The sequence below is a fragment of the Oncorhynchus keta genome, chromosome 4 (genome assembly GCF_023373465.1).
Source record: "Oncorhynchus keta strain PuntledgeMale-10-30-2019 chromosome 4, Oket_V2, whole genome shotgun sequence".
Taxonomy (NCBI): Eukaryota; Metazoa; Chordata; class Actinopteri; order Salmoniformes; family Salmonidae; genus Oncorhynchus; species Oncorhynchus keta.
Window position 1 is genome coordinate 87664710 of NC_068424.1, and position 15420 is coordinate 87680129.

Here is a 15420-nt window from a genome sequence, read left to right on the forward strand (position 1 = left end):
CCACTCATTTAGTTAGTTCTGATCCAGGTCTCACTCATTTAGTTAGCTCTGATCCAGGTCCCACTCATTTAGTTAGCTCTGATCCAGGTCCCACTCATTTAGTTAGCTCTGATCCAGGTCTCACTCATTTAGTTAGCTCTGATCCAGGTCTCACTCATTTAGTTAGCTCTGATCCAGGTCTCACTCATCTAGCTAGCTCTGATCCAGGTCCCACTCAACTAGCTAAGCTCTGATCCAGGTCCCAATCAGCTAGCTAAGTTAGCTCTGATTCAGGTCCCACTCAACTAGCTAGCTCTGATCCAGGTCCCACTCAGCTAGCAAGCTCTGATCCAGGTCCCACTCAGCTAGCTAAGTTAGCTCTGATCCAGGTCCCACTCAGCTAGCTAAGTTAGCTCTGATTCAGGTCCCACTCAACTAGCTAAATCTGATCCAGGTCCCATTCAACTAGCTAAATCTGATCCAGGTCCCACTCAGCTAGCTAGCTCTGATTCAGGTCCCACTCAGCTAGCTAGCTCTGATTCAGGTCCCACTCAGCTAGCTAGCTCTGATCCAGGTCCCACTCAACTAGCTGAATTAGCTCTGATCCAGGTCCCACTCAGCAGCTAGCTCTGATCCAGGTCCCACTCAGCTAGCTAGCTCTGATCCAGGTCCCACTCAGCTAGCTAGCTCTGATCCAGGTCCCACTCAACAAGCTAAGTTAGCTCTGATCCAGGTCCCACTCAACAAGCTAAGTCAGCTCTGATCCAGGTCCCACTCAGCTAGCTAAGTTAGCTCTGATCCAGGTCCCACTCAGCAGCTAGCTTTGATCCAGGTCCCACTCAGCTAGCTCTGATCCAGGTCCCACTCATCAGTTAGCTCTGATCCAGGTCCCACTCAGCTAGCTAGCTCTGATCCAGGTCCCACTCAGCTAGCTAGCTCTGATCCAGGTCCCACTCAGCTAGCTAAGTTAGCTCTGATCCAGGTCCCACTCAACTAGCTAATTAGCTCTGATCCAGGTCCCACTCAACTAGCTAAATCTGATCCAGGTCCCACTCAACTAGCTAGCTCTTATCCAGGTCCCACTCATCAGCTAGCTCTGATTCAGGTCCCACTCATCTAGCTAAGTTAGCTCTGATCCAGGTCCCACTCAGCTAACTAGCTCTGATCCAGGTCCCACTCAGCTAGCTAGCTCTGATCCAGGTCCCACTCATCAGCTAGCTCTGATCCAGGTCCCACTCAACTAGCTAAATTAGCTCTGATCCAGGTCCCACTCAGCTAGCTCTGATCCAGGTCCCACTCATCAGTTAGCTCTGATCCAGGTCCCACTCAGCTAACTAGCTCTGATCCAGGTCCCACTCAGCTAGCTAGCTCTGATCCAGGTCCCACTCATCAGCTAGCTCTGATCCAGGTCCCACTCAACTAGCTAAATTAGCTCTGATCCAGGTCCCACTCAGCTAGCTAAATTAGCTCTGATCCAGGTCCCACTCAACTAGCTAAATTAGCTCTGATCCAGGTCCCACTCAGCTAGCTCTCTGATCCAGGTCCCACTCATCAGTTAGCTCTGATCCAGGTCCCACTCAGCTCGCTCTGATCCAGGTCCCACTCATCAGTTAGCTCTGATCCAGGTCCCACTCAGCTAGCTAGCTCTGATCCAGCTCCCACTCAGCTAGCTAGCTCTGATCCAGGTCCCACTCAACTAGCTAGCTCTGATCCAGGTCCCACTCAGCTAGCTAGCTCTGATCCAGGTCCCACTCATCAGCTAGCTCTGATCCAGGTCCCACTCAACTAGCTAAATTAGCTCTGATCCAGGTCCCACTCAACTAGCTAAATTAGCTCTGATCCAGGTCCCACTCAGCTAGCTAGCTCTGATCCAGGTCCCACTCAACTAGCTAAATTAGCTCTGATCCAGGTCCCACTCAGCTAGCTCTGATCCAGGTCCCACTCATCAGTTAGCTCTGATCCAGGTCCCACTCAGCTAGCTCTGATCCAGGTCCCACTCATCAGTTAGCTCTGATCCAGGTCCCACTCAGCTAGCTAGCTCTGATCCAGCTCCCACTCAGCTAGCTAGCTCTGATCCAGGTCCCACTCAGCTAGCTAGCTCTGATCCAGGTCCCACTCAGCTAGCTAGCTCTGATCCAGGTCCCACTCAGCTAGCTCTGATCCAGGTCCCACTCATCAGTTAGCTCTGATCCAGGTTCCACTCAGCTAGCTAGCTCTGATCCAGGTCCCACTCAGCTAGCTAGCTCTGATCCAGGTCCCACTCAGCTAGCTAGCTCTGATCCAGGTCCCACTCATCAGCTAGCTCTGATCCAGGTCCCACTCAGCAGCTAGCTCTGATCCAGGTCCCACTCAGCTAGCTAAGTTAGCTCTGATCCAGGTCCCACTCAGCTAGCTAAATCTGATCCAGGTCCCACTCAACTAGCTAGCTCTGATCCAGGTCCCACTCATCAGCTAGCTCTGATCCAGGTCCCACTCAACTAGCTAGCTCTGATCCAGGTCCCACTCATTTAGTTAGCTCTGATTCAGGTCCCACTCAGCTAGCTAAGTTAGCTCTGATCCAGGTCCCACTCAGCTAGCTAAGTTTGCTCTGATCCAGGTCCCACACAACTAGCTAAATCTGATAGCTCTGATACAGGTCCCACTCAACTAGCTAAGTTAGCTCTGATACAGGTCCCACTCAACTAGCTAAGTTAGCTCTGATACAGGTCCCACTCAACTAGCTAAGTTAGCTCTGATACAGGTCCCACTCAACTAGCTAAGTTAGCTCTGATACAGGTCCCACTCAACTAGCTAAATTAGCTCTGATACAGGTCCCACTCAACTAGCTAAGTTACTCTGATCCAGGTCCCACTCAGCTAGCTAGCTCTGATCCAGGTCCCACTCAACTAGCTAGCTCTGATCCAGGTCCCACTCATCAGCTAGCTCTGATCCAGGTCCCACTCATCAGCTAGCTCTGATCCAGGTCCCACTCAACTAGCTAAATTAGCTTTGATCCAGGTCCCACTCAGCTAGCTAGCTCTGATCCAGGTCCCACTCAAATAGCTAGCTCTGATCCAGGTCCCACTCATCAGCTAGCTCTGATCCAGGTCCCACTCAGCTAGCTAAGTTAGCTCTGATCCAGGTCCCACTCAGCTAGCTAGCTCTGATCAGGTCCCACTGAACTAGCTAGCTCTGATCCAGGTCCCACTCATCAGCTAGCTCTGATCCAGGTCCCACTCAACTAGCTAAATTAGCTCTGATCCAGGTCCCACTCAGCTAGCTCTGATCCAGGTCCCACTCATCAGTTAGCTCTGATCCAGGTCCCACTCAGCTAGCTAGCTCTGATCCAGGTCCCACTCAGCTAGCTAGCTCTGATCCAGGTGCCACTCAGCTAGCTAGCTCTGATCCACGTCCCACTCAGCTAGCTAGCTCTGATCCAGGTCCCACTCAGCTAGCTCTGATCCAGGTCCCACTCATCAGTTAGCTCTGATCCAGGTTCCACTCAGCTAGCTAGCTCTGATCCAGGTCCCACTCAGCTAACTAGCTCTGATCCAGGTCCCACTCAGCTAGCTAGCTCTGATCCAGGTCCCACTCATCAGCTAGCTCTGATCCAGGTCCCACTCAGCTAGCTAGCTCTGATCCAGGTCCCACTCAGCTAGCTAAGTTAGCTCTGATCCAGGTCCCACTCAGCTAGCTAAATCTGATCCAGGTCCCACTCAACTAGCTAGCTCTGATCCAGGTCCCACTCATCAGCTAGCTCTGATCCAGGTCCCACTCAACTAGCTAGCTCTGATCCAGGTCCCACTCATTTAGTTAGCTCTGATTCAGGTCCCACTCAGCTCGCTAAGTTAGCTCTGATCCAGGTCCCACTCAGCTAGCTAAGTTTGCTCTGATCCAGGTCCCACACAACTAGCTAAATCTGATAGCTCTGATACAGGTCCCACTCAACTAGCTAAGTTAGCTCTGATACAGGTCCCACTCAACTAGCTAAGTTAGCTCTGATACAGGTCCCACTCAACTAGCTAAGTTAGCTCTGATACAGGTCCCACTCAACTAGCTAAGTTAGCTCTGATACAGGTCCCACTCAACTAGCTAAGTTAGCTCTGATACAGGTCCCACTCAACTAGCTAAGTTAGCTCTGATCCAGGTCCCACTCAGCTAGCTAGCTCTGATCCAGGTCCCACTCAACTAGCTAGCTCTGATCCAGGTCCCACTCATCAGCTAGCTCTGATCCAGGTCCCACTCAACTAGCTAGCTCTGATCCAGGTCCCACTCAACTAGCTAAATTAGCTTTGATCCAGGTCCCACTCAGCTAGCTAGCTCTGATCCAGGTCCCACTCAAATAGCTAGCTCTGATCCAGGTCCCACTCATCAGCTAGCTCTGATCCAGGTCCCACTCAGCTAGCTAAGTTAGCTCTGATCCAGGTCCCACTCAGCTAGCTAGCTCTGATCCAGGTCCCACTGAACTAGCTAGCTCTGATCCAGGTCCCACTCATCAGCTAGCTCTGATCCAGGTCCCACTCAACTAGCTAAATTAGCTCTGATCCAGGTCCCACTCAGCTAGCTAGCTCTGATCCAGGTCCCACTCAACTAGCTAGCTCTGATCCAGGTCCCACTCATCAGCTAGCTCTGATTCAGGTCCCACTCATCAGCTAGCTCTGATCCAGGTCCCACTCAGCTAGCTAGCTCTGATCCAGGTCCCACTCATCAGCTAGCTCTGATCCAGGTCCCACTCATCAGCTAGCTCTGATCCAGGTCCCACTCAGCTAGCTAGCTCTGATCCAGGTCCCACTCATCAGCTAGCTCTGATCCAGGTCCCACTCAACTAGCTAGCTCTGATCCAGGTCCCACTCATCAGCTAGCTCTGATCCAGGTCCCACTCAACTAGCTAAATTAGCTCTGATCCAGGTCCCACTCAGCTAGCTAGCTCTGATCCAGGTCCCACTCAGCTAGCTAGCTCTGATCCAGGTCCCACATCAACTAGCTAGCTCTGATCCAGGTCCCAATCATCAGCTAGCTCTGATCCAGGTCCCACTCAGCTAGCTAGCTCTGATCCAGGTCCCACTCAGCTAGCTAGCTCTGATCCAGGTCCCACTCAACTAGCTAGCTCTGATCCAGGTCCCACTCATCAGCTAGCTCTGATCCAGGTCCCACTCAACTAGCTAGCTCTGATCCAGGTCCCACTCATCAGCTAGCTCTGATCCAGGTCCCACTCATCAGCTAGCTCTGATCCAGGTCCACTCATCTAGCTAGCTCTGATCCAGGTCCCACTCATCAGCTAGCTCTGATCCAGGTCCCACTGAGCTAGCTAGCTCTGATCCAGGTCCCACTCATCAGCTAGCTCTGATCCAGGTCCCACTCAACTAGCTAGCTCTGATCCAGGTCCCACTCATCAGCTAGCTCTGATCCAGGTCCCACTCAACTAGCTAAATTAGCTCTGATCCAGGTCCCACTCAGCTAGCTAGCTCTGATCCAGGTCCCACTCAACCAGCTAGCTCTGATCCAGGTCCCACTCAGCTAGCTAAGTTAGCTCTGATCCAGGTCCCACTCAGCTAGCTAAGTTAGCTCTGATCCAGGTCCCACTCAGCTAGCTAAGTTAGCTCTGATCCAGGTCCCACTCAACTAGCTAGCTCTGATCCAGGTCCCACTCATCAGCTAGCTCTGATCCAGGTCCCACTCATCAGCTAGCTCTGATCCAGGTCCCACTCAACTAGCTAGCTCTGATCCAGGTCCCACTCAACTAGCTAGCTCTGATCCAGGTCCCACTCATCAGCTAGCTCTGATCCAGGTCCCACTCAACTAGCTAGCTCTGATCCAGGTCCCACTCATCAGCTAGCTCTGATCCAGGTCCCACTCAACTAGCTAGCTCTGATCCAGGTCCCACTCATCAGCTAGCTCTGATCCAGGTCCCACTCAGCTAGCTAGCTCTGATCCAGGTCCCACTCATCAGCTAGCTCTGATCCAGGTCCCACTCAACTAGCTAAATTAGCTCTGATCCAGGTCCCACTCAGCTAGCTAGCTCTGATCCAGGTCCCACTCAACTAGCTAGCTCTGATCCAGGTCCCACTCATCAGTTAGCTCTGATCCAGGTCCCACTCAGCTAGCTAAGTTAGCTCTGATCCAGGTCCCACTCAGCTAGCTAAGTTAGCTCTGCTCCAGGTCCCACTCAACTAGCTAGCTCTGATCCAGGTCCCACTCATCAGCTAGCTCTGATCCAGGTCCCACTCAGCTAGCTAGCTCTGATCCAGGTCCCACTTATCAGCTAGCTCTCATCCAGGTCCCACTCAACTAGCTAAATTAGCTCTGATCCAGGTCCCACTCAGCTAGCTAGCTCTGATCCAGGTCCCACTCAACTAGCTAGCTCTGATCCAGGTCCCACTCATCAGCTAGCTCTGATTCAGGTCCCACTCATCAGCTAGCTCTGATCCAGGTCCCACTCAGCTAGCTAGCTCTGATCCAGGTCCCACTCATCAGCTAGCTCTGATCCAGGTCCCACTCAACTAGCTAAATTAGCTCTGATCCAGGTCCCACTCAACTAGCTAAATTAGCTCTGATCCATGTCCCACTCAGCTAGCTAAGTTAGCTCTGATTCAGGTCCCACTCAACTAGCTAAATTAGCTCTGATCCAGGTCCCACACAGCTAGCGAAGTTAGCTCTGATTCAGGTCCCACTCAACTAGCTAAATTAGCTCTGATCCAGGTCCCACTCAGCTAGCTAAGTTAGCTCTGATCCAGGTCCCACTCAGCTAGCTAAGTTAGCTCTGATCCAGGTCCCACTCAGCTAACTAGCTCTGATCCAGGTCCCACTCAGCTAGCTAGCTCTGATCCAGGTCCCACTCATCAGCTAGCTCTGATCCAGGTCCCACTCAACTAGCTAAATTAGCTATGATCCAGGTCCCACTCAGCTAGCTAATCTAGCTCTGATCCAGGTCCCACTCAGCTAGCTAATTTAGCTCTGATCCAGGTCCCACTCAGCTAGCTAATTTAGCTCTGATCCAGGTCCCACTCAGCTAGCTAGCTCTGATCCAGGTCCCACTCAGCTAACTAGCTCTGATCCAGGTCCCACTCAGCTAGCTAGCTCTGATCCAGGTCCCACTCATCAGCTAGCTCTGATCCAGGTCCCACACAACTAGCTAAATCTGATCCAGGTCCCACTCAACTAGCTAGCTCTGATCCAGGTCCCACTCAGCTAGCTAGCTCTGATCCAGGTCCCACTCATCAGCTAGCTCTGATCCAGGTCCCACTCAGCTAGCTAGCTCTGATCCAGGTCCCACTCAGCTAGCTAAGTTCGCTCTGATCCAGGTCCCACTCAACTAGCTAAATTCGCTCTGATCCAGGTCCCACACAGCTAGCTAAGTTAGCTCTGATTCAGGTCCCACTCAACTAGCTAAATTAGCTCTGATCCAGGTCCCACTCAGCTAGCTAAGTTAGCTCTGATCCAGGTTCCACTCAGCTAGCTAGCTCTGATCCAGGTCCCACTCAGCTAACTAGCTCTGATCCAGGTCCCACTCAGCTAGCTAGCTCTGATCCAGGTCCCACTCATCAGCTAGCTCTGATCCAGGTCCCACTCAGCTAGCTAAGTTAGCTCTGATCCAGGTCCCACTCAGCTAGCTAAATCTGATCCAGGTCCCACTCAACTAGCTAGCTCTGATCCAGGTCCCACTCATCAGCTAGCTCTGATCCAGGTCCCACTCAACTAGCTAGCTCTGATCCAGGTCCCACTCATTTAGTTAGCTCTGATTCAGGTCCCACTCAGCTAGCTAAGTTAGCTCTGATCCAGGTCCCACTCAGCTAGCTAAGTTTGCTCTGATCCAGGTCCCACTCAACTAGCTAAATTAGCTCTGATCCAGGTCCCACTCAACTAGCTAAATTAGCTCTGATCCATGTCCCACTCAGCTAGCTAAGTTAGCTCTGATTCAGGTCCCACTCAACGCTAAATTAGCTCTGATCCAGGTCCCACACAGCTAGCGAAGTTAGCTCTGATTCAGGTCCCACTCAACTAGCTAAATTAGCTCTGATCCAGGTCCCACTCAGCTAGCTAAGTTAGCTCTGATCCAGGTCCCACTCAGCTAGCTAAGTTAGCTCTGATCCAGGTCCCACTCAGCTAACTAGCTCTGATCCAGGTCCCACTCAGCTAGCTAGCTCTGATCCAGGTCCCACTCATCAGCTAGCTCTGATCCAGGTCCCACTCAACTAGCTAAATTAGCTATGATCCAGGTCCCACTCAGCTAGCTAATCTAGCTCTGATCCAGGTCCCACTCAACTAGCTAGCTCTGATCCAGGTCCCACTCAGCTAGCTAGCTCTGATCCAGGTCCCACTCATCAGCTAGCTCTGATCCAGGTCCCACTCAGCTAGCTAGCTCTGATCCAGGTCCCACTCAGCTAGCTAAGTTAGCTCTGATCCAGGTCCCACTCAACTAGCTAAATTAGCTCTGATCCAGGTCCCACACAGCTAGCTAAGTTAGCTCTGATTCAGGTCCCACTCAACTAGCTAAATTAGCTCTGATCCAGGTCCCACTCAGCTAGCTAAGTTAGCTCTGATCCAGGTTCCACTCAGCTAGCTAGCTCTGATCCAGGTCCCACTCAGCTAACTAGCTCTGATCCAGGTCCCACTCAGCTAGCTAGCTCTGATCCAGGTCCCACTCATCAGCTAGCTCTGATCCAGGTCCCACTCAGCTAGCTAAGTTAGCTCTGATCCAGGTCCCACTCAGCTAGCTAAATCTGATCCAGGTCCCACTCAACTAGCTAGCTCTGATCCAGGTCCCACTCATCAGCTAGCTCTGATCCAGGTCCCACTCAACTTGCTAGCTCTGATCCAGGTCCCACTCATTTAGTTAGCTCTGATTCAGGTCCCACTCAGCTAGCTAAGTTAGCTCTGATCCAGGTCCCACTCAGCTAGCTAAGTTTGCTCTGATCCAGGTCCCACACAACTAGCTAAATCTGATAGCTCTGATACAGGTCCCACTCAACTAGCTAAGTTAGCTCTGATACAGGTCCCACTCAACTAGCTAGTTAGCTCTGATACAGGTCCCACTCAACTAGCTAAGTTAGCTCTGATACAGGTCCCACTCAGCTAGCTAAGTTAGCTCTGATACAGGTCCCACTCAACTAGCTAAGTTAGCTCTGATACAGGTCCCACTCAGCTAGCTAAGTTAGCTCTGATACAGGTCCCACTCAACTAGCTAAGTTAGCTCTGATCCAGGTCCCACTCAACTAGCTAGCTCTGATCCAGGTCCCACTCATCAGCTAGCTCTGATCCAGGTCCCACTCATCAGCTAGCTCTGATCCAGGTCCCACTCATCAGCTAGCTCTGATCCAGGTCCCACTCATCAGCTAGCTCTGATCCAGGTCCCACTCAGCTAGCTAAGTTAGCTCTGATCCAGGTCCCACTCATCTAGCTAGCTCTGATCCAGGTCCCACTCAACTAGCTAGCTCTGATCCAGGTCCCACTCATCATCTAGCTCTGAGCCAGGTCCCACTCAGCTAGCTAGCTCTGATCCAGGTCCCACTTATCAGCTAGCTCTGATCCAGGTCCCACTCAACTAGCTAAATTAGCTCTGATCCAGGTCCCACTCAGCTAGCTAGCTCTGATCCAGGTCCCACTCAACTAGCTAGCTCTGATCCAGGTCCCACTCATCAGCTAGCTCTGATTCAGGTCCCACTCATCAGCTAGCTCTGATCCAGGTCCCACTCAGCTAGCTAGCTCTGATCCAGGTCCCACTCATCAGCTAGCTCTGATCCAGGTCCCACTCAACTAGCTAAATTAGCTCTGATCCAGGTCCCACTCAGCTAGCTAGCTCTGATCCAGGTCCCACTCAGCTAGCTAGCTCTGATCCAGGTCCCACTCAACCAGCTAGCTCTGATCCAGGTCCCACTCAGCTAGCTAAGTTAGCTCTGATCCAGGTCCCACTCAACTAGCTAGCTCTGATCCAGGTCCCAATCATCAGCTAGCTCTGATCCAGGTCCCACTCAGCTATCTAGCTCTGATCCAGGTCCCACTCATCAGCTAGCTCTGATCCAGGTCCCACTCAACTAGCTAAATTAGCTCTGATCCAGGTCCCACTCAGCTAGCTAGCTCTGATCCAGGTCCCACTCAGCTAGCTAGCTCTGATCCAGGTCCCACTCAACCAGCTAGCTCTGATCCAGGTCCCACTCAGCTAGCTAAGTTAGCTCTGATCCAGGTCCCACTCAGCTAGCTAAGTTAGCTCTGATCCAGGTCCCACTCAGCTAGCTAAGTTAGCTCTGATCCAGGTCCCACTCAACTAGCTAGCTCTGATCCAGGTCCCACTCATCAGCTAGCTCTGATTCAGGTCCCACTCAGCTAGCTAAGTTAGCTCTGATTCAGGTCCCACTCAGCTAGCTAAGTTAGCTCTGATCCAGGTCCCACTCAGCTAGCTAAGTTTGCTCTGATCCAGGTCCCACACAACTAGCTAAATCTGATAGCTCTGATACAGGTCCCACTCAACTAGCTAAGTTAGCTCTGATACAGGTCCCACTCAACTAGCTAAGTTAGCTCTGATACAGGTCCCACTCAACTAGCTAAGTTAGCTCTGATACAGGTCCCACTCAACTAGCTAAGTTAGCTCTGATACAGGTCCCACTCAGCTAGCTAAGTTAGCTCTGATCCAGGTCCCACTCAGCTAGCTAAGTTAGCTCTGATCCAGGTCCCACTCAACTAGCTAGCTCTGATCCAGGTCCCACTCAACTAGCTAAATTAGCTCTGATCCAGGTCCCACTCAGCTAGCTAGCTCTGATCCAGGTCCCACTCAACTAGCTAGCTCTGATCCAGGTCCACTCAGCTAGCTAGCTCTGATCCAGGTCCCACTCAGCTAACTAGCTCTGATCCAGGTCCCACTCAGCTAGCTAGCTCTGATCCAGGTCCCACTCATCAGCTAGCTCTGATCCAGGTCCCACTCAACTAGCTAGCTCTGATCCAGGTCCCACTCAACTAGCTAGCTCTGATCCAGGTCCCACTCATCAGCTAGCTCTGATTCAGGTCCCACTCAACTAGCTAAGTTAGCTCTGATCCAGGTCCCACTCAGCAGCTAGCTCTGATCCAGGTCCCACTCAGCTAGTTAGCTCTGATCCAGGTCCCACTCAGCTAGCTAGCTCTGATCCAGGTCCCACTCAGCTAGCTAGCTCTGATCCAGGTCCCACTCAACCAGCTAGCTCTGATCCAGGTCCCACTCAGCTAGCTAAGTTAGCTCTGATCCAGGTCCCACTCAACTAGCTAGCTCTGATCCAGGTCCCAATCATCAGCTAGCTCTGATCCAGGTCCCACTCAGCTAGCTAGCTCTGATCCAGGTCCCACTCAACTAGCTAGCTCTGATCCAGGTCCCACTCAGCAGCTAGCTCTGATCCAGGTCCCACTCAACTAGCTAGCTCTGATCCAGGTCCCACTCATCAGCTAGCTCTGATCCAGGTCCCACTCAGCAGCTAGCTCTGATCCAGGTCCCACTCAACTAGCTAGCTCTGATCCAGGTCCCACTCAGCTCAGTTAGCTCTGATCCAGGTCCCACTCAGCTAGCTAGCTCTGATCCAGGTCCCACTCATCAGCTAGCTCTGATCCAGGTCCCACTCAACTAGCTAGCTCTGATCCAGGTCCCACTCAGCTAGCTAGCTCTGATCCAGGTCCCACTCAACTAGCTAGCTCTGATCCAGGTCCCACTCAGCTAGCTAGCTCTGATCCAGGTCCCACTCAGCCAGCTAGCTCTGATCCAGGTCCCACTCAGCTAGCTAAGTTAGCTCTGATCCAGGTCCCACTCAGCTAGCTAAGTTAGCTCTGATCCAGGTCCCACTCAGCTAGCTAAGTTAGCTCTGATCCAGGTCCCACTCAACTAGCTAGCTCTGATCCAGGTCCCACTCAACTAGCTAAATTAGCTCTGATCCAGGTCCCACTCAGCTAGCTAGCTCTGATCCAGGTCCCACTCAACTTTAGCTAGCTCTGATCCAGGTCCCACTCAAGCTACTAGCTAGCTCTGATCCAGGTCCCACTCAGCTAGCTAGCTCTGATCCAGGTCCCACTCAGCTAACTAGCTCTGATCCAGGTCCCACTCAGCTAGCTAGCTCTGATCCAGGTCCCACTCATCAGCTAGCTCTCTGATTCAGGTCCCACTCAGCTAGCTAAGTTAGCTCTGATCAGGTCCCACTCAGCTAGCTAAGTTAGCTCTGATCCAGGTCCCACTCAGCTAGCTAAGTTAGCTCTGATACAGGTCCCACTCAACTAGCTAAGTTAGCTCTGATACAGGTCCCACTCAACAACTAGCTGAAGGTTAGCTCTGATTCAGGTCCCACTCAGCTAGCTAAGTTAGCTCTGATTCAGGTCCCACTCAGCTAGCTAAGTTAGCTCTGATACAGGTCCCACTCAGCTAGCTAAGTTAGCTCTGATCCAGGTCCCACTCAGCTAGCTAAGTTAGCTTTGATCCAGGTCCCACTCAACTAGCTAAGTTAGCTCTGATACAGGTCCCACTCAACTAGCTAAGTTAGCTCTGATACAGGTCCCACTCAACTAGCTAAGTTAGCTCTGATACAGGTCCCACTCAACTAGCTAAGTTAGCTCTGATACAGGTCCCACTCAACTAGCTAAGTTAGCTCTGATACAGGTCCCACTCAGCTAGCTATGTTAGCTCTGATCCAGGTCCCACTCAGCTAGCTAAGTTAGCTTTGATCCAGGTCCCACTCATTTAGTTTGCTCTCATCCAGGTCCCACTCAGCTAGCTAGCTCTGATTCAGGTCCGACTCATCAGCTAGCTCTGATCCAGGTCTACTTTACTTCTATAGTTTTATAATCTGAGTGTATGAAATGTCCACAGGTGTGTTACCTGTCCAATTTCATTTCATGTGATGGTCAAGTGACAACTCTCTTCCAGTATATTAAAACCATAGTGATCACTAGTGCCTAAAAGCCAGTTTTAACATGGGCAGTGCCATTGAGGACTCTCACCACTTTGAAGTAGTCAACTGGGTGGGACTTCCTATGGGTTAAGGAAGGATCACATAATTCCATCCAGGTCATTGGGAGGGATCAGCCAATGAATTATACTATCTTGTGAGCAAACATTCCATAACTGGAGGTGACAGTAAATCACCAACCTTGTCTTTATACCTGTTCAGACAACACCCTCCAAGGGGCAGTATGCACACTTTCAGTTTGATTACCAACTCATAGAATTAGTAGAAGCAAAAAATGTACCACTTCAAAATGGAGATGGCCTCAATGGTGCCCACACATACATTTTTTATTTATCCATTATTTTACCAGGTAAGTTGACGAAGAACACATTCTCATTAACCTGGGATGAATGAGCCAATTGTAAACTGGGAATTATTAGGGGACCATGATGGTTTGAGGGCCAGATTGGGAATTTAGCCAGGACACTGGGGTTAACACCCCTACTCTTACAATAAGTGCATTGGGATCTTTAATGACCTCAGAGAGTCAGGACACCAGGGTTAACACCCCTACTCTTACGATAAGTGCCATGGGATCTTTAATGACCTCAGAGAGTCAGGACACCCGTTTAACGTCCCATCCGAAAGACAGCACCCTACGCAGGGCAGAGTGCCCAATCACTGCCCTGGGGCATTGGGAAGGAGTGCCTCCTACTGGCCCTCCAACACCACTTCCAGCAGCATCTGGTCTCCCATCCAGGGACTGACCAGGACTGACTCTGCTTAGCTTCAGAAGCAAGCCAGCAGTGTTATGCAGGGTGGTATGCTGCTGGCAGTCTATCATTCTCTATGATTAAAACACACCACCATAGAATAAGTGTGATGTTATAAAAATATGACAACTATAAATATAAACATATAAAGCAGTCTATTATGGAAAAGCTGAAATGAGATGTTCTGGTTCATAACGTTTCCATTGATTCCACTCTAACTGATGACACTCTCGTGTCTTGCAGAACCTCAGGGAGACAAAGACACCGCACCCTGCAGCCCAGAAGACTGAGCTAGCATGACCAGCCAGACCACCACAACCCCCGGACAGATGGACAGATAATATCTGCTGCCTGGCCGTAGGCCTATCTGGCCCTGCTGCCTAGACCTCACCCCGGTCTGGCCCTGCTGCCTAGACCTCACCCCGGCCTGGCCCTGCTTCCTAGACCTCACCCCGGCCTGGCCCGGCTGCCTAGACCTCACCCCGGCCTGGCCCTGCTTCCTAGACCTCACCCCGGCCTGGCCCTGCTTCCTAGACCTCACCCCGGCCTGGCCCTGCTTCCTAGACCTCACCCCGGCCTGGCCCTGCTTCCTAGACCTCACCCCGGCCTGGCCCTGCTTCCTAGACCTCACCCCGGCCTGGCCCTGCTTCCTAGACCTCACCCCGGCCTGGCCCTGCTTCCTAGACCTCACCCCGGCCTGGCCCTGCTTCCTAGACCTCACCCCGGCCTGGCCCTGCTGCCTAGACCACACCCCGGCCTGGCCCGGCTGCCTAGACATCACCCCGGCCTGGCCCGGCTGCCTAGACCTCACCCCGGTCTGGCCCGGCTCGTGGTTCTGCTGTATGGCTGATCTGCCCCCCTGCAGTAGCAGCAGTATGGAGGAATGGCAGGAGAAACAAGGCCTGCAGACGGTAAGTAGAGAAACCACCACCTGGACTATGGGCCTTTATATTCTAATGTACCTATTACATACACTGAGTGCACAAAACATTAGGAACACCTGCTCTTTCTATAACATAGCTTTCACCTGGATTCACCTGGTCAGTCTATGATCTTTTATTGATGTCACCTGTTAAATCCACTTCAGTCAGTGGAGGAGACAGGTTAAAGAAGGAATTTCAAGCCTTTGAGAATTGAGACGGATTGTGTATGTGTGCCATTCAGAGGGTGAATCGGAAGATGAAAGTTCCTTTGAACAGGATATGGTAGTAGGTGCCAAGCGCACCGGTTTGTGTCAAGAACTGCAACGCTGCTCGATTTTTCACACTCAACAGTTTCCTGTGTGTATCAAGAATGGTCCACCACCCAAATTACATCCAGCCAACTTGACAAAACTGGGAAGCATTGGAGTCAACATGGGCCAGCATCCCTGTGGAACGCTTTCGATACCTTGAAGAATCCATGTTCTGAGGGCAAATGGGGGTGTAACTCAATATTAGGACGGTGTTCCATTTCTCAATTGTCTCAAGGCTTGAAAATCCTTCATTAACCTGTCTCTTCCCCGACACTGATTGAAGTGGATTTAACAAGTGACATCAATAAGGAATCGTAGACTGACCAGGTAAAAGCTATGTCGATGTTTTGTCCACTGTGTATATACAGTCGGGCAAAAAAGTATTTAGTCAGCCACCAATTGTGCAAGTTCTCCCACTTAGAAAGATGAGAGAGGCCTGTAATTTTCATCATAGGTACACTTCAACTATGACAGACAAAATGAGAAAAAAAATCCAGAAAATCACATTGTAGGATTTTTTTTGTTTTTTTAACTCTGTTTATTAAGTTTTACACACACACACACA

The 15420-nt window shown here is 51.3% G+C and overlaps 1 protein-coding gene across 2 annotated transcripts in view; it reads left to right on the forward strand.

Annotated features, from left to right (window-relative positions):
- The first annotated feature begins 14049 nt into the window (after positions 1-14049).
- The window catches only part of hdx (highly divergent homeobox), a 47753-nt gene continuing 46382 nt past the window's right edge, over positions 14050-15420 (forward strand). For both annotated transcript variants that reach the window (XM_052518168.1, XM_052518169.1), the window contains exon 1: positions 14050-14532. In XM_052518168.1, the coding sequence (XP_052374128.1) occupies positions 14464-14532 (69 nt within the window). In that variant the 5' untranslated portion in view covers positions 14050-14463. The remainder of the gene's footprint in view (positions 14533-15420) is intronic.